Genomic DNA, 27970 nt, shown 5'->3' on the forward strand with positions numbered 1-27970 from the left:
TTGCTTTGGGGTTTCTCATAATATTGAAAGCTTGGACTTAGGAGAATTCAAAGGCATTCTCCAAGTTCCTTCAATGGAGTAAGGTCTAAACCATAATATAAGTATTTCCCCTTGATTCAATTCCTTAGTTTAAACTAGTTTAAACTTTAATCCAGGATTTCTAAAGTAGAAAATTGAGGTTTATCCATGATAAGTGGGTTTGTGGATTCCGTTGAGTTAAAGTATGGTTTAATTAATGGGTTACGTTCGTACTTGGTAATGATTTAAGGTACTATGGTCGCAAGAGGTTATAGGGTGATCTGATGGTGTCCTACGGACTTGGCTCTGCGGAGTATTCAGTGGTATGCTTCCTGCATTGTGATTTGGAGGTGTGAGTAAGACTTAGAATTAGCAAGGTCAGTTATGAGTGGATCAGTTTGTTGGGATCGCTTAAGGTTGCTCCGCTAAAGCAAGGAGTCTTTCTTGGCAAGAGTAAGTTGTGGTTTCAGGTTGGTCTTCATGTGTTCCTAAGAAATCGTGGTACGAAGAAAATTTAAGAAGGGTGAAAGAAGGGTTAGTGGAATCAGAATACTTTACCAGTTCAGAGCGAGCAAGGTTTGTGTCTTAGTCTAAGGTTGGTGTGGTTCTAAGGAAAATTGTGGGGCCTATCGATAACGTTCATAGGTTTGGTTATATAGGATTAGAACATTTGGACAAAAGCAGTGCTTATATTTGGAAACCGAGGATGGGGGAAGATTTGAATTTGGAAATATGAAAATTAGGTCTTTTATCTAAGTTAGAGGGAGTTCTGGCTAGTAAGGAGAGAGAGCAGTGTTTATGGCGTATTCCGTAGAGGTTTCCCGCATTGTCCTATTAAAGATTCTTTAGTTACCGTCAGCGTTCATTCTCTCTTGTCGCTCGAGGACGAGCGATTGTTTAATTGGTATCTGATGTAACGACCCATTTGGTCGTTTAGTACTTTTAGGCCTAATATCCCTAAAACACCCTTTTCGTGGTCTAATTTTGGTGTCTATAGCTTGCGATAACGGGTGATTCGGTTATTTAATTGACGTGTAAATTTTAGAATATATGTATTTAATGTGTGTGTATAGATTATTCATAGAAATAATATTTGCACACATATAAGGTGTAAGTGGGTAAATATGGTATTTGACGGAGTGGATAATTGGTTATATGTTTAATTTTAACAGGAGATTAATTACCTATAAGTAGCTTATGGTTAATGATTAAGGTGGACATCATGACCCTGTGCGTGGCAGGAACTAGTGAGTAAGTAAATAAAGTGGCTAGGTGTGCAATTGGCTAAATATTGTATTGTAGTGGGATAAATGAATTAATTAAAAGTTGAGTGATAAGTGATAGGTGGCTGACCCACGTGGATCCTTAGAATGACAGCAACAATTGACTCATGTATTATATATTTAGGTGGCATATTCAGAATATAGGTGTATTGTTGAAGTTAATTAAAGAATTAGACCCCACATTCCATTATGAGAAGATTCTTTTTCATATCTCATTAGAAGTGAGTTAATTCACTTACAAAGGTATTATGCAGCAACTTTTTTCTCCTTGCACGAGAGTTAAGGGAATAAAACAACTTGTAGTAATAATATATGAGTTAGTGGGAGACAAAAAGGGATTAGCTAATAAATTAAGGGAATAAGTGGGAACTTTCGTGGGAGCCATTCTATAAGGTAGAAATGACTCATTGATTATATATAGATTTGGTGCCAATCTTAAAGTAACTTTACTATTATGAATGTTTTAGTGGTGGGCCCCACGTCCAAATAAAGGAGACACAATGATATGGTAGCACTTTCAGATTTTAAGTCTTCCACATCTAGCATACGTATTTGCAGCAACTTCTCTTAAAAATTAATCATTCACTTAAGAAATCCTAGGCAACATCTATTTTACAATATTAATGACCTTTTAGTTCTTGGACTATACATTTAGTTCCTAAGAAGATTAAGCAGCAACGTTGAAATATTTTTAAAGAGAGAGAAGCTCCTAAGCCATGGCAACTCAAGGCCATGGCAGCTCTTAAAGCTCACAACCATGGCAGCCCATGAAAGCTCACGTCCAGCCCTCCTCCACACAATTAAATTGTTAATCTTCATCTTGATTTGGAGAAAGAATTATGAATAACCATGGCTGCCAGGCTCACGGCCAGCTCCAATATGGTGAAAGAAAGGGAATTTTAATTCCATAAAAGTGTTCTAAATGTTCCAAGGGGGCAGCAACATTAGGATTTAAATCGAGGAAGAAGATGTGGGGCAATTGGTGCAAGTGATTATAGGATCTGCCCTAACTATATTAAGGTAAGAATCCTCCTCTCCAACATATATTTAAATTCGTCCAGGCCATAGGTAAATTGTGAGATGAGAACTACCGGATTAATGGCAGGAAATCCCATAACTTGTTGTTGTTGTTGTTGTCATTGATTATGTGTTAAGAGTGAAAGAATCTTGATATTTAAAGCTGTAGTTGTTTATATGAAATTGTTGAGATATGAATTGGATTTTGTGGAATTATGAGGATTGTTATGGTGCTATGTTCTTATGAATTAGATGTACATAAGGTTGTTGGTGTTGTTGTTGTGATTTGGAACTAATTTGGAGTTCGCATGGGGTGAATTATTTAGAGGAGATGCCACCCGAATTATATGATCCTTAGATAATGGGTGAAATTATTTTTCAACAAAATTCCAAATCTGCCCTTTGTGGGCCCAAGGCCACTTTTTGGAGTGCGTTTTTGGGTTTCGAATATAGGTATAGCAATATGGGCACTCTTAGATTCGTATTCTAACGTAGATTATATATTTGATAGACTTTGTCCGTTCGGAAGCACTTCAGAAGGAAAAAGCTTTGGCGTGAAAGTTCGTGACACCTGTTCGGCATTGAGGTAGGTTACGGCTTACTTTATGTCTAGACTCCGGTTAGTAAAACGTATATAGATAGTAGTGGTTAACGGGAAAAGCATGATAGGTCTTCAGGCATGGTGTGGAGGTGAATTCCATCTAGGTTGGTATCGTCAGTTGTTATGTGGCCTTGTCGCCATTATTGCGATATTGTTATGTGGGTTGTCACCATGGTTGTGATTGCATGTACTTGATATAATTCCCTCTCTCTTGTTATCTCACTTGTCATATGGAAGAGGAAGGTTATTGCTGAGAAATTGAATATTGAATTGCACTTCCTAGTATGAATCTATGGAACCTATGACTGCGGTGATTATTGAGGTTGATTTCATGCGAGGCATGCATCCCATATTCTATGTGCTATTTGATGTGATTATCACCTAGTTGTATCTTTATCACATACTAGCTCACTCACCTTATAAAAGGGAAGGGTAATATTGATGATGGAGCCATGGACAATAATATGACTTGTACTTGTTTATTGCATATTAATGATATAGTTGAAACTGATATCATGCATGACATGCTTCCATATTACTTTTATGTTGTCCTAATGGTGAGGAGAGTGATTGAGAGACTCCGAGGTCTTTGCCGGAGATTGAGAGTGACAGAGAGACTCTGAGGTCTTTGCCGGAGATTGAATATGATTGAGAGACTCCGAGGTCTTTGCCGGAGATTGAGAGTAATTGATAGCCTCCGAGGTTTCTGCCGGAGAGCACGAGTGGTACATGGACTTCGCGGGTCCCCCATAGGTCATGACTATGAGGCATTGCCATAGCATGTGTGTACAAGAATGGAGCGTGAGAGGTGACTACTGCATTGCATAACATTTACATAGCACGACATTGCATTGCATATCACTCCATTTGAATTGCTATTCATGTCATTGCATGTCACATTCTCTCATTGATTCATGATTTGTGAATTATTGAGTTGTTGTTTGTAAGTACTTATTTTAGAGGCTTAATGGACTCGAGGTTTAGAGATTTCCCCCTCAGCTTATAACCTGAGATATTGAAATCCCTTGTGACTATCGTTACTGCAAGACTTTTATATGTGCTAGAGTTGTGACTGTGTTTGACTACTTATCTGCTTACTTGTTAGTCGCTTCTGGTTTATATGCGTGAACTAACCATTGTCGGCCTATGATAGCTACGAGCCTTGTGTTGTGCTCATACTACTCTTGCTACACTCCTTGTAGAGTGTAGAGTTATTTTCAGGTGATGTTCGGAGTCTCACGACCGTTTCGAGTAGCAAGGAGTGTAGCAAGAGTAGTATGAGCACAACACAAAGCTCGTAGGTATCATAGGCCGACAATGGTTAGTTCACGCATATAAACCAGAAGCGACTAACAAGTAAGCAGATAAGTAGTCAAACACAGTCACAACTCTAGCACATATGAAAGTCTTGCAATAATGATAGTCACAAGGGATTTCAATATCTCAGGTTATAAGCCTAGGGGGAAATCTCTAAACCTCGAGTCCATTAAGCCTCTAAAATAAGTACTTACAAACAACAACTCAATAATTCACAAATCAAGAATCAATCAGAGAATGTGCCATGCAATGACATGAATAGCAATTCAAATGGAGTGCTATGCAATGCAATGTCGTGCTATGTAAATTTTATGCAATGCAGTAGTCACCTCTCACGCTCCATTCTCGTACACACATGCTATGGCAATGCCTCATAGTCATGACCTATGGGGACCCGCGAAGTCTATGTACCACTCGTGCTCTCCGGCAGAAACCTCGGAGGCTATCAATTACTCTCAATCTCCGGCAAAGACCTCGGAGTCTCTCAATCATATTCAATCTCCGGCAAAGACCTCGGAGTCTCTCTGTCACTCTCAATCTCTAGCAAAGACCTCGGAGTCTCTCAATCACTCTCCTCACCATTAGGACAACATAAAAGTAATATGGAAGCATGTCATGCATGATATCAGTTTCAACTATATCATTAATGTGCAATAAACAAGTACAAGTCATATTATTGTCCATGGCTCCATCATCAATATTACCCTTCCCTTTCATAAGGTGAGTGAGCTAGTATGTGATAAAGATACAACTAGGTGATAATCACATCAAATAACACATAGAATATGGGATGCATGCCTCGCATGAAATCAACCTCAATAATCACCGCAGTCATAGGTTCCATAGATTCATACTAGGAAGTGCAATTCAATATTCAATTTCTCAGTAATAACCTTCCTCTTCCATATGACAAGTGAGATAACAAGAGAGAGGGAATTATATCAAGTACATGCAATCACAACCATGGTGACAACCCACATAACAATATCGCAATAATGGCGACAAGCCCACATAACAACTGACGATACCAACCTAGATGGAATTCACCTCCAGACCATACTTGAAGACCTATCATGCTTTTCCCGTTAACCACTACTATCTATATACGTTTTGCTAACCGGAGTCTAGACATAAAGTAAGCCGTAACCTACCTCAATGCCGAACAGGTGTCACGAACTTTCACGCCAAAGCTTTTTCCTTCTGAAGTGCTTCCGAACGGACAAAGTCTATCAAATATATAATCTACGTTAGAATACGAATCTAAGAGCGCCCATATTGCTATACCTATATTCGAAACCCAAAAACGCACTCAAAAAAGTGGCCTTGGGCCCACAAAGGGCAGATTTGGAATTTTATTGAAAAATAATTTCACCCATTATCTAAGGATCATATAATTCGGGCGGCATCTCCTCTAAATAATTCACCCCATGCGAACTCCAAATTAGTTCCAAATCACAACAACAACACCAACAACCTTATGTACATCTAATCCATAAGAACATAGCACCATAACAATCCTCATAATTCCACAAAATCCAATTCATATCTCAACAATTTCATATAAACAACTACAGCTTTAAATATCAAGATTCCTTCACTGTTAACACATAATCAATGACAACAACAACAAGTTATACGATTTCCTGCCATTAATCCGGTATTTCTCATCTCACAATTTACCTATGGCCTGGACGAATTTAAATATATCTTGGAGAGGAGGATTCTTACCTTAATATAGTTAGGGCAGATCCTATAATCACTTGCACCAATTGCCCCACATCTTCTTCCTCGATTTAAATCCTAATGTTGCTGCCCCCTTGGAACATTTAGAACGCTTTTTTTCACGACCCAATTAGCGAGTCGTGGTGGCACCTACACTATCCCTCCGAGTAGGCGAACCACATTACTAATAACAAGTTAAATAAGCGGAAAATTAAATAAAAATAAGTTATCAAGTCTTAAATACTTATCAAAACTAGAAATGTCACGACAACCCCAAAATCTGGTCAAAAGGTACAAGAGCGCTAACATAGTACGGAATATAAGTCTGAAAATACCCGAAGGCTACATATTGTCTGTCGAATACAAAAACAGAAATAAATAGAGGAGGTCCTTCAAGGGACACGGATGACCAAGTAGCTCACCCTGAATGACTGAAAGATGTCACCCTCGCGTATCAGCCACGGGGTGTAAAACTAGAACCTGGATCGTAGTCTGCACTCAACAAAAGTGCAGCAAGAGTAGTATCAGTACAACACTTGTACTGGTAAGCATCATAGGCTGACAATGATTAGACAACGCATGAAGAAGTTGAAACCAACAAGTAGCATATAGAGCAAACAGGTATGGTCACGTATCATATACAAGTAAAGTGTAAGGGATCATGAAATCAACCAAGACAGATATAATTCACCAAATGATCAGTCAAATATATGAGTGGATGAATGCAATGCAATGCAACAGTCACCTCTCTCACTCCACTCTCGTACACACATGCTAAGGGCAGTGCCTCAAAGCCATGACCCATGGGGGACCCGCGAAGTCCATGTACCACCCGTGCTCTCCGGCAGAAACCTCGGAGGCTATTAATCACTCTCAATCTCCGGCAAAGACCTCGGAGTCTCTCTGTCACTCTCCATCTCTGGCAAAGACCTCGGAGTCTCTCAATCACTCACCTCACCAATCATCACAACAATAATATGGAAAGCATGCCATGCATGATATCAGTCTCAACAATATCACCAATATAAATCAACAAGTACAAGTCATATTACTGTCCACTGTTCAATTATCAATGTTACCATTCCTTTTCATGTGATGAGTGAACTAGTATGTGACGGAGATACAAACAAGTGATAATCACAGAAATAACACATTTGGCGACAAGCCCACATAACAGCTGACAAAATCAACCTAATTGGAATTCACCTCCACTTCATGCCCGAAGGCCTATCATGCTATCCCCGTCACTTTCTACAACTACATATGATTCTCTAATCAGAGTCTAACTAAAGTAGACCATAACCTACCTCAATGCTGAACAGGTGCCGCGAACTCTCACACCAAAGCTTTTCCCTTCCGAAGTGCTTCCAAACGGACAGTGTCTATCAAATATATAACTTACGTTAATTACGAGTCTAAATCCTAACTTAGAATTTAATTCTCACTTTCCACAACTCAAATACCATGGATTTGAAGGTTTTCATAAAATCCAATACACTCAATATTCCATTACATCTACACAATATATATAAAATTAACAAAAAGAATAAAACTTCAAATTGCAAAGTCAACCATCTCTAATGCATTAAATATATATGTAATATTTCTCTAAACTTCGTGTTGGTACCTTTCAGCAACCCAAACATCCCTTCTTTTTTTCCAAACACAAATCTTAACCTTACTTAGTCCAAAAATACACGTGTTGATTTATGTGGAACAAGACTAATGATGGTTTAAAATGTTTAATCAACTTTCAATGTTTAATAATTATGGATAAACTACTACAAATTCCTATATTATAATACTAATAAATCACTAATAACTTATCAATTTAAGACAAACGTTAAATTGAAATCATTCTAGATCATAATGTACAAGCACTCCACTTTTACCCAACTGTCTCTCTATTGGGGAATGCTGGAAAAGGACCTGCAGACATTGGAATCTGGTTAAGTACCGGATTGCCAAGTAGAACTTTTCAATTCAACTTTATTCTCTCATAAAACTTCTACTCATTTTATTTAAAACTTGTCATGGATTTCTTTGTCATGTAGATTTCAAAGGATGACATTGAACAGTAAAAAGAGTTCTTGATTTTAATAGTTTATCACATGCTTTTCTTATATCTTAATGCAGGAACTTTAAACTATTGAACCGAAATGAGAAGTCATGATTTACAAATTCAATCAACTACATTTCAATCTCAAATTAATTGGAGAAGCTACACAACTTCTGTATCCAAACATTCAACGGATTGATCCTGAAATTAAATTTCATAAAAAGAAAGCTTTCCACACTTCATGTAATCTAGGAAATTTATATGACCATGTATGATACCAATAACAAAACAGATCATGAAATGTCAAATAAGTAGGAGTTGACTTCTTTCCCCACCAATAAAACATTATAATATTCAAAGCCAAGAGAGCTGTCTCAAAGCATTAATCTAGACCCAAATTTAGATTTATTACTAAGATTCTCTTACCTGATGCTATGGTGGTCCCTCTCTCTTGAAGTACTATTATTCTGTAGCCTAGCCGAATATGTGTAGGTTTTCTTTTTGATTAGCAGACTAGGTATAAAGAAAACAAAAGTTCAGTTATATCTCAATACATACCCATGACGTAAAGAGACGAATGATGGGCTTGACCCACTTCTTTTACCATTTAATAACCAAACAATTTCACTTTAGTCCACCAATCCATTAGCATATTATCCAAACAAAATAAAATAAAATAAATACTCTCACCTCATGCCTTATATATATGTGCAAATATTCCCATTAATTCCTACAATTTACTTATTCATTTAACCATCTGTGGAAAATATAGTTCTTCCGCCAAATACTTTAATTACCAACTTAGACCTTATATGTGTGAAACTCATATTCCTATAAATAAACTATTCACACATATTAAATAAAAAAATATTTAAAAAAAAATACCCGCCAATTAAATCACTGTGCCACCAATCCCCGCAAGTCAAGAATACCCTTTAAACTACGAAAAGGGCATTTTAGCGAAAACGAGTTCACAGGTGCTCAACGACCAAACGGGTCGTTACATCTATCTGGAATGGTTTAGCTTTATTACTCGATTTTCGAATACTATCAGTGTTTTGAAATTGGCAACTTTTATGAAATTACATTTTTGTGCGTCTTTATTTTTCCTCCTTAGCCTCTTAAAAGCATCCTTATGTTGTTTCTTTCTCTTTTGTTTCCTTTCAGATACCTCAACGAAGACATTTTTTGAGCCATTTCGACATTTTAGAGATCTAAGAGTGGTAATGCACTTGACAATCTTGACGGTGTAGTGGTACGTTTTATGATTTTTTCCCTTTTGTAGAATTTTACCTTACTAATCCTATTGAGGCAAACTAACATATCTGTGTACCATGTATACCACTGGTATATCTGTGTATATCAATTTGTTGTTCATATGGAAACTACAACCTGCATATTCTGGCCTCATATGGAAAATTACCGACCTCATGAGGTCGGTTTTCTGTAAAATATTCCCAGAAATTGCAAATTACCGACCTCATGAGGTCGGTTTTCTGCAAAATTATGCAAATTACCGACCTCATGAGGTCGGTTTTATGCATAATATTCCTAGAAATTGCAAATTACCGTCCTCATGAGGTCGGTTTTATGCAAAATATATCATATATTCATATAAATTACCGACCTCATGAGGTCGGTAAAATCATATCATTATATAATTAATATAATTTACCGACCTAATGAGGTCGGTATTTTATTTAATTAATACCCGGCTAAAAAAACTTTACCGACCTCATGAGGTCGGTTTTTTGCGACCTCATGAGGTCGGTAATAATTCCGACCCACTATTTTCCGACCTGATTTTGAGGTCGGTTTTTGGCCAAAACGACCTCATGAGGTCGGAAATAGCCATTTTTTGAGGTCGGTAAAACCTGTTTTTTTAGTAGTGGTTAATTCATGTGCTTGATGTGATTTTCTTAAATTGGAGTCATTTTGAGCCTAAGTTCTGAGTATATAAAAGTTGAACACAATAAAGTTAAACATATATTATAAAATAAGAAAGTGAAAATTTCGTTGAAATTGTTCACCCCACGGATCAAATCGTATCACTAGATTTTTCGAAGAATATAGACTTTATATTTGATTCACATATTACAAAGATTTATAGGGGGAGAAGAAAAGGAAATAACATATTGTGGTAGCTTGCTCACTACTAAAAAAATAGGGATTTGCGATCAAAAATTTCGACCACACAAGGTCGAAAAAACTTTTATTTCGACCAATTTTTCGACCACAGGCGTAGGTCGCTAACAGGTTGGTTGAATTTTTTTTCGACCACATATGGTCGAAATCACATTCTACCCGAATTAAGGAAAAAACTGTTTTGTGGTCGAAAAAATTATTTTTACATTAAATTATATTTAACTTTTTCGACTATGTGTAGTCGAAAACATTATTTATATTAAATATAAAAATAAATTTATTTTCACAATTTCGACCACATGTGGTCGAAATTGTAAATTGGGCCCAGATTTTCGACTACATGTGGTCGAAATCTGGCAACAATGTTGCTAAATTTCGACCACACGTGGTTGAAATTGTATTTTCTGGGTACAATTTGGACCTCATATGGTCGAAATTGTGAAATATCTGTGCTGATTTTTGACCACCTGTGGTCGAAAATCTGGAATATTTTTTCCAGCATTTGCCTGCTTTTGGCAGCCCACTAGCCAATTTCCAAATAACAAATTCATCAACCAAAACAGCCATCCAATTCATCAACAATGCAACACAACAAGCATAAACAATGTTCAAACACTTGAACACTTAAACATTGTCCATTCAAACACTTATAAACAATCAAATTCAAACACTTAAACATCATAAACTACATTCACACACTTAAACATCATAAACTACATTCAAACACTTACACATCTTAAAATTAAAAGTACTTCTAGTTCAAATTAAAACTACATTCAAACCCTTAAACATAATAGACATATCCATTTAAACATAGCAGAATTAGAATCCAAAAGCACACTAATAAAAAAGATCAACGTTCGGTGTTAGAGACATGATCCGTATCCTCCCCACTAGACTCATCGACAAGAGTATGATTTATGTCAGCTTGTGACCTACGTCGTCTACCTTGGGAAGGTCAGGGTTGGCTAGGGGGATGTGACCTACGAGCATCCCCAGGACACAGGGGAATCGAAAACGGCCGCGAATTAAGTAAGCTATTAATCTGGGCTTGCATACCCAACGTCCTGGCCTCCGAGGAATTAAGTGTTCTTGATAGCAGGTCAACTTGATGCTTCATAGCTTCATACTCCTTAGGATCAACTGCCCCATCATTAGTAACACCTATGGCTTCAAGAGCAGACGGGTATCGACGAAAGGCTCGATTAGCCATCCCATAAACTGTCCTATGCCTTGTTGGGGGAGCAACCTTCTCAATCCACTGTTGCTATATTAACTCGTCAGTAATCGGCGTGCTATTTGGCTGAGTGGCTCAAAACTCCCCAAAGTGTTGTTGAAATTCGTTCTAAAATTGAACGATACAATGTTAATAGTCTAATTTAGTACAAAAAATATATTACTATTGTTAACTAACGACTTACCCATGTTCGCTCAGCCCTTGGCTCAACCCATCAATCTGTACCATTGACGTTCTTTTCCTTCCTTGTGTGAGTAATCTTGAAGATCTCATCTTGAGGTACTGCCTGACCGCTCTGGAGCTCCTGCAAACAAATCAAGATTAACAACTAAAAAAGTAATGTGTTTCAGTTTTATGTTATGTACCATGATTCATGCACCATTTACATAATAGTTCTTCCTGAGATTGCAAAAAAGAGACAAGGGGAGGAATGAGTATACACAAGATTTCTTTGTCAAGACTAATTATTCAAGAGTTAGTGAGGACCAAGAATAAACTGGAAAGCAATGTTTTTCAGTTTTGTTATGCACCATTTTATTCAACTAGCAAACTTGATTCTCATTTAACTCCTCCTACTAAACAATGAAATCTTAACTCACATATACTACCTAATTGTAGACGTGCACAATATTCAGGAAATTTAATAAAGATGACATGTTCAATCATGTGCAAAAGTTAGATACGTGAAGTCCCAACTTAGATACCAATATCTTTGCCTTATAGTAATTATCGGATATCTCTAGAGTCGGGTCAACCAATTCATGCATGAGGTCAATCACAGAATCCATTGCCCCTTGGGAAACATTTTTATCTGTTTTGATACTCAATAGTCTACCAGCGATAGATAATTGAGAGTGGGTAGAACCATCATGTAAGGGCCTTACTAGCTTTTTTTTTTTAACTTTTTATAAAAACGGCTGGCCTCTTCATTGGGAGGTTCTTCAACATGACCACCTGATTCAAAGCACCAATTCATGCCATAAGCATCCTAAACCATGTCGTACATTCTAGAATTCTGGACATTAGGTTCTACCATCCTACTACTTTCACCGACAACAAAGTTCTGAAATCCACCCAAATTGTTACACGTTTCTCCATGACTAGTCAAAACTGTATAATTACTTTTAAAATCTTTTTCCATTAGATGTCGCCTAACAATCTCTGGGGTCTTTAATTTCATACATTCACATTTAGAACAAGGACACCTAACCACACCATGAATTGTAAAATCCTCAAGTGTTTTAGCATAGTCAACAAAATCATAAACGCCGGCTACAAATTCATTCTTCAACCCAAATCGACCAGGATTAGTTCTACCATACATCCAACTACGAGATTCCATCTACACAAATTGCATAAATTTTGAACTTGTTAAACCATATTTAATTTATATGATTAGTAAAAGAATTTATTTCAAAGTATAACTTTCCTACCTTAATTAGGGGTGGGCACTGTACGGTATATACCGAATACCATACCGATACCGAAGTTTTTAATACTGCGGTTTTGATATTATGGTATTTGGTATGAATATAAATTTTCTTTGGTATTCGGTACGGTATTTGGTATTTATAAAATGGATACCGAGATACCGTCTACCGTACCGAAGTTTATACTACATATATACAATCTGTATATATTATATTTACTACTGCTAAATATATAGACTAGATTTCGTAGAAAAAATTACATCACATCTCATTTAATGCCAATTTGTATCTGATAGAAAATTGTACTATCAAAGCTAACCTTTTATCCAAAAGTACTAAATTTTCTTAGGCACAGTAGCTTTGTGTCATGGCAAAGTCCTTTCATTTCGTGCAAGGTCTAAGACTTAAGTCTACAGAGATAGATAGAAAGTCATCAAACTTCCAAAGCACTCTTCTCTATTTTGTTTCTCTTTAATCGTCTTTGGTCCATAACACAAAATTTGAACTTTCAAGACTGAGATCTTTCACTGCTCAATTGGTGTTTCCAATATATATTATTCCAGGTAAACTCCATTTCTCACTCTAAATCTTCTTCTCCGTTTCTCTTCTTTTCTCTCGCTTAATTGTTGATGATTTTGCTGATTATTTTTGTTCATATAGATGGAAGAGCTTGAAGCTATAGTAGATGAAAGTTGGGGTTCAAATGAAATCACAGCTACAAGTGGAACTGATTCAAAGAGAAGGAAATCCATAATGCAAAGATCTGTTGTATGGGATCATTTCAAAAAGATCTATGGTCCTAATCAGGAACTGACTGTAAAATGTAAGTACAGTGCTTTTCCATATCCAAAATTTAAGATTAAAAATTGTACCTCGGGATTGAATGATCATATGGGTAGGTGCTCAAAATTTCCCCATAATTTTGAAACTAATCCAAGGTTATTAGGCTTTCAAAAAATTCAAGGTGGTAAAAAGTCGAGTGAGGGAATGTTTGTCCCTTGGAAATTTGATCAGGAATTGTGTAGGGCTGCTTTAGCTAGGATGATAATCGTTGACGAACTACCTTTTCGTTTTGTTGAAAAGGAAAGTTTTAAGAATTTCATGAATGGCGCGCAACCTCAATTTCACATTCCCTCCCGTAAAACAATAACTAGGGATTGTTTTGACCTATATGTTGAAGAGAAACACAAACTGAAGAGACTTTTGACTGAAACACGACAAAGAGTTTGTCTTACTACAGATACATGGACCTCATTGCAAAAAATTAATTATATATGTCTCACGATTCACTATATCGATAAAGATTGGACTATGCGTAAAAGAATAATAAACTTTTGTCCAATTGCTAGTCATAAAGGTGAAGATATAACATGTGTTATTTCAAAGTGCTTACTTGATTGGGGTTTAGAAAAAGTCTTCACTGTTACAGTTGATAATGCTAGTTCAAATGACATCGCAGTGAAAGAATTGTCTAAGCAATTTAGTAAATGGGGAACTAATATGATGGACGGTAATCACCTTCATATGAGATGTATGGCTCGCATTCTCAATCTTGTTGTTCAAGATGGTTTGAAAGAAGTGGGCGATTCTGTGAAACGTGTTAGACAGGTAGTAAGATACATTAGACAATCCCCGGCAAGGTTGAATAAGTTTAAAGAATGTTGTGAACTTGAAAAGACAATATGTACGAAATCATTATGCCTAGATGTTCCAACTAGGTGGAACTCCACCTATTTGATGTTAAAAGTGGCACAAGAATTAGAGGATGCATTTGTAAGTTATGGTGCTCTTGATCGTGGATTGTTGCATTATCTTCTTACTCATGTTTGTGAAGATGGAAAATCTACAGGTTCACTTTTAAGCACTGATTGGGAAAATATAAGGCATATGGTAACATTTCTTGAAACTTTCTACGAACTTACCTTGAAGGTCTCAGGTTCTCTTTATGTTACATCAAATGTTCACTTTATTGAAATATGTGAGCTTCATTATGTTCTGAAAGGTTTAATAGAAAATGAAGATTCTGATTTGAGTTCAATGGCAACCAACATGAAAAACAAATTTGACAAATATTGGGGTGAACTGGAAAAGATGAATAAAATGATTTTTATTACTTGTATTTTGGATCCGCGCTACAAGGATGAGTATGTTACTTATGCACTAGTGAGCATGTATGGAGAAGAAAAGGGAGAAAAAATAATAGGTGATGTGAAAAAGTACATGATTTCTTTGTTTAATGAGTATGCAAAACAACATTCAAAAAAGTCTCAAAGTTCATCATCTTCATCTGGTAACACATTGGACTCACCAAGTGTAAGTAGTCATCAAAGTCAATCTAAAAAATCAGTTGCAACATTTACGCAACAATTCAAGAAACATAAAGCTGAGAGTGGTAGTTTGGATGCTAAAATAGAGTTAGACAAGTATCTAGGTGAAGCAAGTGAGAATGGAAGTGATGGTACTGATATCTTGCCTTGGTGGAAAATGAACTCACCTAGATTTCCTATTCTTGCTGAAATGGCTCGTGATGTGTTAGCAATTCCCGTTTCTAGTGTGGCTTCAGAGAGTGCATTTAATACGGGAGGGCGTATTCTTGATTCATTTAGGAGTTCATTGACTCCCAAATTGGTGCAAGCTCTTGTGTGCTCTCAAGATTGGATTCGAGAGGACTCACGTCCGGGTTGGAGTCGAGGAAGATTTAGATCATTTGGAGCAATTTGAACTTGGTAAGAATATTTCGTTTGAATGAGCTCTATATTGATATTGCAAATAGTTTATTTGTTTACATTGGATGACACTTATGTTTATTTCTTTTTAGATTTGGCCAACAGTGGAAGTTATTCTCGCATCATTGATATATAATTATAAGTCGCAACGTATGTGGTAACTTGGTAAGTATATTTATCGCCTTGTTCTAATATTCATGTCTCAACATCATAAAATCTAGCATGTGACCCTGCTGAAGCTCATTATCAAAATATCAACATCATAAGCATATAAATATAGGAACTAACATATTGTTAATGCTGTCTGAAAGCTTTATAGGAGAAAAATGCCAAAGCAGACATGCATTTTGAAATAAAAAGAGGACAACTATCATTGACTTTTCTATTTTGGTGACAGGTTATAAATAGTTTCATGCTTTCAGTCTTTCACATGTGCTGAGGCCTAGAAGCTGCCTTTAATTTGTCTCTGCTATTTTTCCAATACATTAAGACTCGAAATGGTGGAAATGACCTATTCTCTCTGCTGCTGAATGAAATTTTGGTGTAAAATTGTATAGGACTGAAGATTATATATGCTTAATCTTGGCTAATGTTGCTTAGACTTTGGAACTTTGACTACTCTATCGTGATTCAAATGTTCGTTGTGTAATTGATTAACGAAGAAAAATGTGTACTTTCTTTTAAATATGTCTATTTGTGGAAATCTCCTTGGACCAAAAATACACCAAAACAGTCCAAAAATTGGACCAAAACATGGCCAATGTAAAGTGTTCTCCTTAAAGCATGAGACTGAATAGAATAATTAGTATGCAAATTGGAGAAATCTGTGCTAACCTTTGTAGTCCAACCCCTTTTGATAGACTTGTGAACAGTAGTATTGGTAAAATTAAATTCATGATAAAGCCTACTGTTTTGTGAATACATGACAAGACTTATTTTTGAATTTTACATCATGACTTATTGAAAGTCTCATGTTTGATTATAATAGTGGTACCAAAACTGATTTGGTATTGCTAAGTGCTGGAAATATTATTTGATTTGCTACTTAATTAGTTGAGTTAAATAAGTGATTGGACCAAAACATAAGAAAGAATTTTGAGTATAAAGACAAAGACAATAAATAAAAAAAAAGTAAAAATTAGAGGGATATTTGAGGTGAAATTAGACTGGTTGGTGCCCAAATACAAAGAAAAAAATCAAATCAATTTGTGTCACTATAAGATTATCTCAATTGATTTTATACTTGTAATTTTCCCTAACTTATACTGATTTTAGCTATTCTCTTGTACTTGGTATAGCATGAAATCAAATTAATTGCCGAAATCATAATATTACTAATTTAAGTGTAATAATTTTTATATTATTATCCTGGCATAACTAATTAATGAACCAAAAGATACTGCTTTAAATTTTTAAATTTTTAAAGACTTTAAATGATTCATATCACTTGGAGTTTTTTTTTTTTCTACTTTAGCTTAAATAAAGAAGGAGAAAAAAAGGAACAGGACAATTCATCATCTAGCTGTCACCCACATCCTCCATGTTCCAAGCTCTAATCTTAATGTATTAAAAAAAAAAAAACCATAAGAAGAAAAGCTGAAAGAAGGAATATACAGATTCTATTAGATCAATATTTCATTCAATATCAATATTTCAACACAACATTCAATATCAATATTTAAGTCAATTTCAATTCAAAATCCAAAAAAAAAAAAACATAATATAAACCCTAAAACAAATATTAAACACTAAATAAAGTTATCAAATCTACTAAATATATAAGGTAATGTAACTAATAACATGAGATTGAAATGCATTGCTAAGTGTTCATGACATTGGAAAAAAAAACGTACTTGAAAATAATTGGCTTCGCCGCCGACGGTGGTCTGGCGGTGGTCGGAAAGGCAGTGGGTTGAGTGTTTGGGCTGGTGGGGCGGTGGGCTGGTGGTGTGGGTAGAGAGGAGAGGGAGAGGTGTGGTGTGTGTGGGTAGAGAGAGGTGAGGGATAGAGGAAAGAGAAGTTTTTGGCTAAAAATATTCCTTATCTTTGGGGGTAGGCTTAACTTTGTCCTCTAAATATAACCTTGAGCACTATATGTCCTTTACGTTTGCAAAACTTGAGCACTTTTGGTCTCACTAACAGAGAACTTCACATCCTGTTAGAAAACTAACAGAATTTCAAAATATCTTTAATATTAAATTTAAAGTAAAGAAAGGTAGAAGTGATGACAAAAGTTGGCTGAAACTAAATATCACTGATTCATTAAACATTGTAGGTTTCAAAATGAAGTTCACAGATCTTTACAATTTCAAGTCCAGTAAATCAAATCTAACAATCATCATAGACAAAAAAAAAAAAAAAAAAAAAAAGCAAACTTCAAGCATCTCCATTAGCAGGGAAATGCGCCTCGCAGCAGCAAAAAATAAGCACATCAGTAACAAAACTTTTAGCATTTCAGCAGCGAACTTCAGCGTTCCAACAGCAAAAAAATAGTGTTCCAATAGTGTTTCAATAGAAAAATGGAGCGTTCCAGCAGCCAAAAAAAAATAGCATTTCAGCAGCTAAAAAACAACGCGCCAGCAGCAAGTTTCAGCATTTAGCAGAAAGAATTCAGCAGCAAAAATCAGCATTCCAGCAACAAAAAAAATAGTGTTTTGGCAACAAAAAACAACATTCCAGCAGCAAAAAAAAAAAGAAGAGCATTCCAACCACAAAAAAATAGCATTTCAGCTGCAATAAAAACAACATTCCAGCAGTCAAAAATCAGCATTCTCATGACATTTCAGCAGCAAAACAACCAATATAGTAGCTATATTTCAGCAGATACCAACATAATTAACAGTCAAATTCTTGCGTTGATTGCATATGTCTCCGCGCCGCAGGTCCTCTTCTAACCTGCATACAAAATACATAGTATTATTAATTTTTTTCATAACATAACTTAAAAATGGAGCTCAACTGTAATTTATTGATACCGGAAGCTTTGCGCGAGTTGATGAGCCCGAAGCGTAAGATGATGGCTCATTAACTTGGAGATCCGGTTGAACAACATATAGTTTGCATGCTCTTCTGTTATGGCCAGTATTATGGCATTTGCTGCAATCCAAAGAAGTCTGTCTCCTTTTCATTTTAGTTCTACTTGCTCCTACTTCATCTGGTTCTTTTCTCCTTTTTGTCTGCTTTCTTCCTTTAGTGCTAGTTCTTACTAATTTGGGAGGCAGTAGAGCAATGTTATTTGACTTTGGCCACATATCCTGTCCATTCATAGGTAAAATAGCAAAGTCATAGACCCTTCTATATGTTTCCACCTTATAACAATCATGGACATAGGAATTAATCTCATCTTTTTTAGCCCAAATTGCAGCAATGGCATGCTTGCAAGGAATTCCTGTCAAATCCCATTTTCTACAGTTGCATATCTTATTTAGCAAGTCCACAACCCTCTTATTATTTATGTTTGCCCCTATAATCTCATAGTTCCACTCATTAGATTTTCTAGGAATGAACTCTGCTGCAGTCTTTTGATTTTTCTTCAATATATCCTTTATCCTAGGACAAACATCATTGATGTCCCATTTGGCGCTTTTATCCCTATTTGCCTGCATCCTAGCCATAAGAAGATACCTTATCTTTTCCAATAGAGTGATAATTGGCTTGTCTCTAGCTTCAATAATCATTGCATTAAAACATTCACACATGTTATTAAGTAGGATATCAGATTTCACGTTTTCGGAGAAGTGAGATCTAGACCATTCACTAGGTGATTTCTCTCTTAACCAATTAGCAGCTTCAGGTTTAAATCAAAGATCTCAAGCATTCAAATATCAAACCATTTCTCTATTGAAGCCCTTGCGGCTTTCCAAAGTGCATCCTTCAACGAGATACCACTAAATCCCGCACTCTTAAAGTTATTATGCAAATGCCTCACACAAAATCTGTGGTTAACAAATGGCAACACCTCATTAAATACTTCAATCAGACCTTTTTGCTTATCTGACATGAAAGTCCAAGTAAAATCATCATCAATTTCTAAGTCACGCTTCAAATGATTCAAAAACCAAGCCCATGAGTCCGTTCTTTCCTTCTCTACAACTGCATATGCTATTGGAAAGATATTGTTATTAGGATCAATTCCGACAGCTGTCAATAACTGAGTCCCATACATTGGACCCTTAAGCCAACAACCATCCACTCCAACTATCTTTCTACAGCCACTCTTGAATCCCTCCTTACAACCTGCAAAGCAAATATAGATTCTCTGAAATCTATTCGGCTTATTAGGAACCTCATTTTCAACCAACTTCATATAGATAGAAGTATTCGGATTTGTCCTCACAATTTCATTACAATAGTTCCACAATATCTTATATTGAGAATTTAGATCTCCATCAATAGTTTTGAGCGCCTTTTGCTTAGCCCTTCTACATTGATTTAATGTCACATGAGCTCTTAGCTCCACACTCACATGATCTCTAAATTCTTTGACGTTCCAATTCCTGTGCTTGCTAGTGGCATCAAGATATCTTCTTGCAATATAGGAAGAAGTGATGGTTTTGTTAGAATGGTTCCATCCCTTACACTTATGATCGGCGTTGTATGTCTTGATCTGAAATGCCCTATCCCTGTGCATTCTTGAAGCCATAATCTCCCAGTTGCAATCTGAGTGTGTACAAGTTGCTCTAACTCGTTTCTTGTCATTCTTTTTCCACTTTATGTATTTTCCTTGACTAATTTCATGAGTTATTACAGCATGCATGAACTCTCTCTTGTTTCCAAAGGTTAATTCTAATGCCAATTTTGGATTTTTTCCATCTGTTTTTGGGTTGAACTTTGGAAAGCTTAAATTGTTGTTATTCGAATCATTTTGTAAGCTACTTGTATCATCGGAGTTGCAACAATCTGATTCCCCTTCTTCGGCATTCAACTTTCTCTGTAATTCTTCACTAACCTCATATCTACGCTTTTCATTTGTAATTCTTTCTGATAAATCATTTTCATCTGACAAGTCATTTTCTGAATCTTCAAAATCTTCACTACTTGAAGAATTTTCACCTCCAACTTCTTTATGACATTCTTCAACAGTCGCTTTAGTTTTAACACTTGAGTTGCTTGGCCCCCTGTACATAACATCCTCAATACCCATTTCAATATACGAGTCCAAATGTTCAAAGTATACCTCAACTACTCGATCTTTAGGAATATTTTTTGCAACAACAGTAGCTTCCATATCAGTTGAAACAAGCCTCATTTTGTCACCTAACCTTCCGAACTTGTGCCAAAAAGTAACTGAGTCATTCGTATAACCACATAATTCAGCCATTGATTTGAATACTGATAGCTTCAATTCGGTCATATTCACATAGTCAATAAAGTCCACATGGCCCCCAACATAATGTCTTGTAGGCTTGAGTTTCATTATACCACCATGTGTTATTTTAATGGTAAAATATTCTGGCTCGTACAGAGGATCTGCATAACAAAAAGATTTAAAAAGTATAATTTAGTAATGGTGCATACATATATACTGCCTTATTTTATACAGTTTAAAAGGAGGACCATTTGAAGTGCATTTATTTCAAAGTTGAGATATTGAATCTTCAAAAGGGGGACCATTTGAGGGAGAAAACATATAAAAACTCCACTTGTATTTTTCTCAGTTAACAATATCAGACTTCAATGAGCCTTCTTACAAAAATAAATCAGGAGGAGAACCCCATTATTTCATCTATTTTAGAACAAAAGAAGGTTTCTTTCAAGTTGACAAATCAGGCCCCCAAAACGAAGAGTTTAAAAAATCATACATTGAAAAGCTATATTAACTTGTAGGAGCAACCATTGAAGTGATTTTGCATGAAACTAAATTATGATTTGTAATACTCACCATAACTAGGGTTTCTTCCACCATTGATGCTCCTAAGAATCATTGATTGGGTGAACCAAAGTAGTGAAGACTTGAAGTGATTTCAAGAAGGCTGTGATTTTTTAGCTCTGAAACAAAGATGAAAAGGGAATTGGAGAAGAAAGGTTTTTGAGAGAGAGGAGGGAAATCTACCACTTTTGGTGAAAGAGCGCGCCTTTTTCCCCTTCAAGAATCACGTGCAGATCACATGTTATATCTCAGTTAGTTTTCTAACGGGAGGTGGAGTTCTCTGTTAGTGAGACTAAATATGCTTAGGTTTTGCAAACTTAAAGGATATATAGTGCTCAAGGTTATATTTCAAGGACAAAGTTAAGCCTACCCCCAAAGATAAGGGATATTTTTGGCCAAACTCCCGAGGAAAGAGAGAGAAAGAAGAAACCTTGAAATGAAAATTAAAGACCAGATCTGGTCTAAATGTGGTCCAATTTTCGACCACAATTAGCTTTTTTTTTTTTTTTAATTAAATGTTTCCCATTTATTATTTATACAAAATTTAATTTCGACTACACGTGGTCGAAATTATATTTTCATGTAAAAAATCGAGCCCGTGTGGTCGAAATCCTACAGAAAATAAAATAAAAATTAAATTCTTGACTTTTTGACGCGCGTGATCGATTTTTTTTCGACCAAAAATGTGGTCGAAATTTTTTGGTCGAAAATGCCCTTTTTTTTAGTAGTGGCTGCTGAAAATCTATAGAAACATTTTTTTATTTTTATTTTGTTGTAAACTAGGGAATCCACAGCTACTCTTTGGGGGGTTTGTTAACGAGGAAAATCGATCCCAAGTCACCCATATGGAAAATCACTCGTTGAACCAATTCAACCACTCTTGCGAGTTACAAAAACAATTTAGTTTCAAAATTGACAAAGTAAATTTGTGTGTTACTTCTTGTCATTTCCATCTGAATCTATTCCAAGGCCGAAGGTAAAAGAATTTCATGTTTCAATTTGTTTAAAACTTTATAGCATGAATTATTTTATGCAATTCTGCATATTTTTATTTCTTGTATAAAATTAAAAGTCCTACCTAATTATTTGATACAATTATAATATGTATATGAGAAACTACCCTTTTATTTTATTTTAAAAAAAAGAACAACCTAAAATCGGTTCGATAAAAGGTTCGATTTAATCGATTTTATATTTTTTTGCATGGATTTCCCTTCAAAGGCGTTGGTCTTTAATATTTTACCCCTCAAATTGCTGGTCTTTCATTTTAGCTCTTCGCTTAAAAAAGTGGCCGAAAATACCCCAAGGTTTTGGGTTTGAAATCCCGCCAAGGCAAAAAAAAAAAAAATCACAAAGCAAGACTTTCACGAAACCTCTGCCTTAAGGCCTAACATTTGCCCAAAACTAGGCCTATTTGGGCAAAAGTTAAGCCTTATGACAGTTTTTTTTTTTTTTTTTTTTTTTTTTTTTTTTTTTTTGCGCGGATTGCCTTTCATTTGGGGTGGTCTTTAATTTTTGCCCTTCAAATTGATGGTCTTTAAGTTTTGCCCTTCGCCTAATACCCAGAGATTGTGGGTTCGAACCCCAGCTCAGTAAAAAAAAAAAGTCGCAAGGCAGAATTTTGCAAATCTGTCCATGCAAATTCTGCCTTAAGGCCCAAGGTAGAATTTGCATGGGCAATAAATCTGCCTCCGTCCATGCAAATTCTGCCTGAAGGGAAAATTTAAAGACCACCATTTTGAGGGGTAAAAATTAAAGACCACCCCCAGCGAAGGGCAATCCTGCAAATTGTCCTTAAGGCAGAGGTTTGCCTTAAGGTCTAATTTTGGGCAAACTTAAGGCCTTACTTTTGCCTAATAAGCCTAATTTTGCTACGAACCTCTGTCTTGCGATTATTTTTTATTGAGCCGGAATTCGGATCCAGAACCTTGATGTATTAGGCGAAGGACAAAAATTAAAGACCAACAATTTGAGGGGCAAAAATTAAAGACCACCCCCAAATAAGGGCAATGGTGCAAATTGCCCTTTTTAAAGAACCACCGACACCCTTACCTCTAGGCATTTCGATCAAAGTAGTGTGTTAGACTCAAAATTGGTTAAAGTTGGAGAATGAAATTGGAGGCAACCACATGCACCAGAGTTACAACTTTCTGAACACAAAAAGTGGGACAACTTCATTGAGATCAAGTGCGACCGCAGTACATATTGTGAACTTAGTTCATACTGTAATTTATTCTTTTAATTTGTTTAATTATATGGTTTTTGAAGATCAAACGGCACGAAATTAACAGAGAAGATATAACAAAAGTAATAGTGCAACATTAGTATTCCAGGCAACAAAGCATGCACAGGACACTTATTACGCATGCATAATGCATTACATTATTTATTCTTACATCAAGGGAAAGACAACATGTAGGGAACTTAGGCCTTACATTACATATTTCACACTATTTTAGCTTTATCAGAAATCTGAAGCGTGATGATCAGGCTTCAGCCTTTCCGATTCTCTTATCCTTTATGAACACAAAGGCTTTCGGTTCCTTTGTGAGAACCAAACGCCTGTATCCATTTTGCTCGACGATGCCAATGTTTTGGCAAGTAAACTCCTCTCCATAGGGACAGAAGACTAGCTTATACGTCGAGCCACCAAGAGACTTAATCTGAAACCAGCTGTTCACGTCGAGGGGATTACCTTTCTTTGCACCTGTGCTTAAGGTGTAGAGCTTCGCCGGTTTAGGGTAGTGGTCAACCTTCCAAACAGTCAGGTTAGCACACAAATACGTATCGAGATAGAAAATGATGTTTACCGGAGAGGATTCCACAATCTTCTGACGTTTGAGATCTTTGGGCTTGAAGTAGACCCCGAGACCATTGTCGAGGTCATTGGGGGATTGCACCACTGATTTGGGACAAACGTTGTGCTCCTGATATCCAATATTAGCAAGAAATACACCTCCACCACCAGCTCCCCAAATAGCTGAATTTATGAAGTACCTAGTGTTTTTGTTGAGGGGATGACCATCGGTATCGAGTACATCTCTTAATAGTTGGTTTGGATCATCATTTGTGCAAGTTGCTAAGGTAGACAAGGGAAGGAATGCTAGGGAAAACAAGAGCAAGATGATCTTCATCTTTGTTATATTATTTGTTTCTTTTAATTTGTTGGATATTTTTGGATGCTTAATTTGTTCTTGTTAACCTTGAATTTATAGAGAAGATTTGCCCTGATTTCTATCCAATGTGTATAACGTGTGTTTATGACATCATTGTCATTTCTCTACCTACGTTCTTTTTCCTAATTTAATATGTTTACATCGTTCATGATAAGTTCTAACTTTATTGTAAGACTCGATATCGTGGCACAAAAAAAAAATGCGTAAAGACAAATATATATATATATATATATATATATATATATATATATATATATATATATATATATATATATATATATATCTTTCCCTGCAAATTAAATTAAATTAAATAGAACACAGATCATAATCACTTCTTTTATCACTAAAGACTAATTAGTGGTAAAAGAAGTGATTATTGAGGCGCTGAAGAAATCTGTGAAAGACAAAGATCTTCAAATAGCCTATCAGATGAACAAAATGGAATCCTGCAGCCTTGGTGATTCAAGTCACAACCGAACACCACGAGAAAAAGATGTCCAATGCTCAATTAAATATTGTATTTGGGAATAATTGAATGATACATGTAAATTTGTCCATCCAACGAAGTTTGGGACCAATTCAATAATATCAAATTTTGTTTTTGTCCTAAATGCTTGGGACCAATTCATTTTCATTTTTACTTATCACTTTTAGCATATCAAGAGAAGATAGTTTTTTTTCTATTTTGTCCATAATATTAATTACTCATTTTAAATCATTTTTTAAGTCTAATAAAAATATGCACCAATTAATATGGGTATCACAGTAAATACACACTTGTGTAAAATTTATAGTGGACAAGAAAAAGTGAATGGAAGGAGTAGTTCTGTGGCGCCAAGTTGTTCCTGAAAAAGAAAAAAAAAATCTTCAAAGGGGACAAAATATCAGTGGTTTCAAGTTTTCTTATTTGTGGAATTCTCCTTGAATTAAGAGTGTTTGTGTACTGACTCAACTCAAAAAAGGACTCAATTTCCATTTTCTTGCCATTATAATTTTTTTATATTCACATGAAGTAAGAAATTTATATATATAATTTTTAACAATGCAAATTTTGATGTCGTCTTTTAACCGGTAACATTCGTTGCTCCTAATTTTTCTTTGTCGTCTTTGAAATAATTGAGCAATTGAATAGACTGCGTGCGATGTTCCCATTTTTTTCTTAACTTTTCTACTTGTGTTTCAAATTTATGTGATACATTTTTTTTTTTAGTTTTTCTAAAATGCACGATACATTTTTATATTTAAAAATAATTTAACTTAAAATTTCCTCTTTACCCTTAATGAAATGATTTATAGCCACACAAATATGTTTGATTTGTTTGAGATCACAAGTTTTAAAAGTATTCATTTCTTTTTTAAATTTCATACCTAATCAAACCATATCACATATATTGTGACGGAGGGAGTATAGAGATTTTTTTTTTCTTTGAATTCATCATTGAACTCTACGGAATATGTGGATAAGCATCACCACACCAAGAGGGTGTTTGGATTGATTTATTTTACGTGTTTTTTTTTTTGGCAAAATAACTTTTAAGTTAAAATTTGATATTTGGAAAAGATAAAAAGTATTTTTAAATATTTACTTTTAGATTAAAAAAATACAAAAATAAGTTAAAAATCAAAATTAGACGGTCCCAATTTATAACTTTTAGCTTTTATGGTATAAGTTATTTTTAGAGACTCCATTGTACAAAACAATACTTTATTTGAAATTTATTACTATAACTATTTACTTTTTGACTCTTTTAATGAACGGCTCTCAGCCCAAGAACGTGAACTAAGAATTGATCGGATGTTTACAAAAAATATTAATGGAGAAGAAGGAGAGGAAGAGATAGATTTCGCAACAAACAAAAGGAAAATTTAAAATTATCATATTGAGATTATACACAGTGCAGTTGCAGATGCATTAGCCAAGCTTAGCTTGTAGCTACAAATCCAAATTCTTATGGGATGTTCATAATCTAATTTCATTAACTCTCTTTGCTCCTTTTCTTTATTTATTTTCTAAAAAATTAAAGAAAAAAGAAAATTGATATGGTAAACATTCGTTTACCTTTTTTTAATATAGCTTTTGTTTTTCTTTTCTCATTTCTTTTTCTCTAAATCAGTTATTTGAATAACTTATAGAACAAATAAAAAGTGTTTTCTATAAGTTTAAAACTTGAAATAATACAAATACTCCTATAGAAAATAATGCAAAAAGACGGAAAGAAAAGAGTAAAAAAGAGATAATACCAAAAGTGAAGAGGCATGGGCCCTAATGAATTGTTTTTATTCATGAGTCATTTGGTCAGTATATACTACTATATAGAGCACATAAAAAATGTGTTTTATACGTACGTACTTGATATTGACAACTCCTAATTATTTTACCACAATAAAACAAAAAAAGCTCCAAAGTATCATGTCCTTTTAATTTACTAAGTGGGTGCTTGAAACCAACTTTCTTTCAATCAACCCTGCATGCTTTTACTCTTAGATCTGTCATATTTAATTACTCCCCCGATCTCAATTTAAGTTATAATTTTCGCTTCTCTGGAATCAATTTCACTAATTTTTGAAACTAAATTGAATTAGATTAACTAATAATTTAAAATAAATAATTTAGATATTTTAAAATTATACGAAAAATATTATATGATGCAAATGAATAAATACACTTTAAGATGTTGGTCAAAGTTGAATCTCGAGAAGCGAAAAGTATCACATAAATTGAGATGGTAGGAATATTTGATCTTATCTTAAAATGAGAAGTAGACAAGCTCATTTCTTTAAAAAGTATATACGAAATAGGGTCAAAAATGGCCCTAACGCAATATAAATAATAATAGCTAAAAGATGTTCCTCTTCCATCTATTGGATCAAATTTGCACCTCTTACTATCTGTTGAATAAAAAATACCCTTAACGTATTAGAAATTTAACGAGCCGCTACATCGTTTTTGGGCTTTTGGACTCATTTTTCCTAATAGAACACTCCTGTAGCTTTAAAACAGTATTTGTAACTTGAGAGTATGGGAGGCACAGTTCACGAGACAATCGGGTGAGTATTGGAGAAGAAAATCTAAATCAGAAGTTATTAAATTAAAGAAATGGAAAGGTTTGATCAAAGTCAACATCGGAGGTTAATGAATTCGAATAGGAGTTTCGTCGATTCCATGAGGTCCAAAACGTGATTTATTACTTAGTTGAGTAGTTAGTTTGGATCCTGAGGGGCTCGGGTCTGATTTGGATCTTTGGTTGATAAACTAGTAAAGTAAACGAATTAGAATTGACCAAGGTCAACATCGGGTGAAGGTGACGCTGGTTCGGTATTTTGAGTGCGCGAGCAGGTTTGTAGCTTATTTTATCAGTGAACTACATAT

At 35.2% G+C, this 27970-nt stretch overlaps 2 protein-coding genes across 2 annotated transcripts; both read right to left on the reverse strand.

Moving 5' to 3' along the window:
* Positions 1–18509: 18509 nt before the first annotated feature.
* On the reverse strand, positions 18510–19253 carry LOC132601804 (uncharacterized). The gene has a single exon (XM_060314867.1). The coding sequence runs from the start codon at positions 19251–19253 to the stop codon at positions 18510–18512; it is 744 nt and encodes a 247-aa protein (XP_060170850.1).
* Positions 19254–23723: 4470 nt separating this feature from the next.
* LOC132603933 (latex serine proteinase inhibitor-like) lies at positions 23724–24615 on the reverse strand. Its single transcript, XM_060317237.1, has one exon. It carries the CDS (start codon positions 24556–24558, stop codon positions 23911–23913), a length of 648 nt encoding a protein of 215 aa, XP_060173220.1. The 5' UTR covers positions 24559–24615; the 3' UTR covers positions 23724–23910.
* Between the last annotated feature and the right edge of the window lie 3355 nt (positions 24616–27970).

The sequence above is a fragment of the Lycium barbarum genome, chromosome 7 (genome assembly GCF_019175385.1).
Source record: "Lycium barbarum isolate Lr01 chromosome 7, ASM1917538v2, whole genome shotgun sequence".
NCBI classification, from domain to species: domain Eukaryota; kingdom Viridiplantae; phylum Streptophyta; class Magnoliopsida; order Solanales; family Solanaceae; genus Lycium; species Lycium barbarum.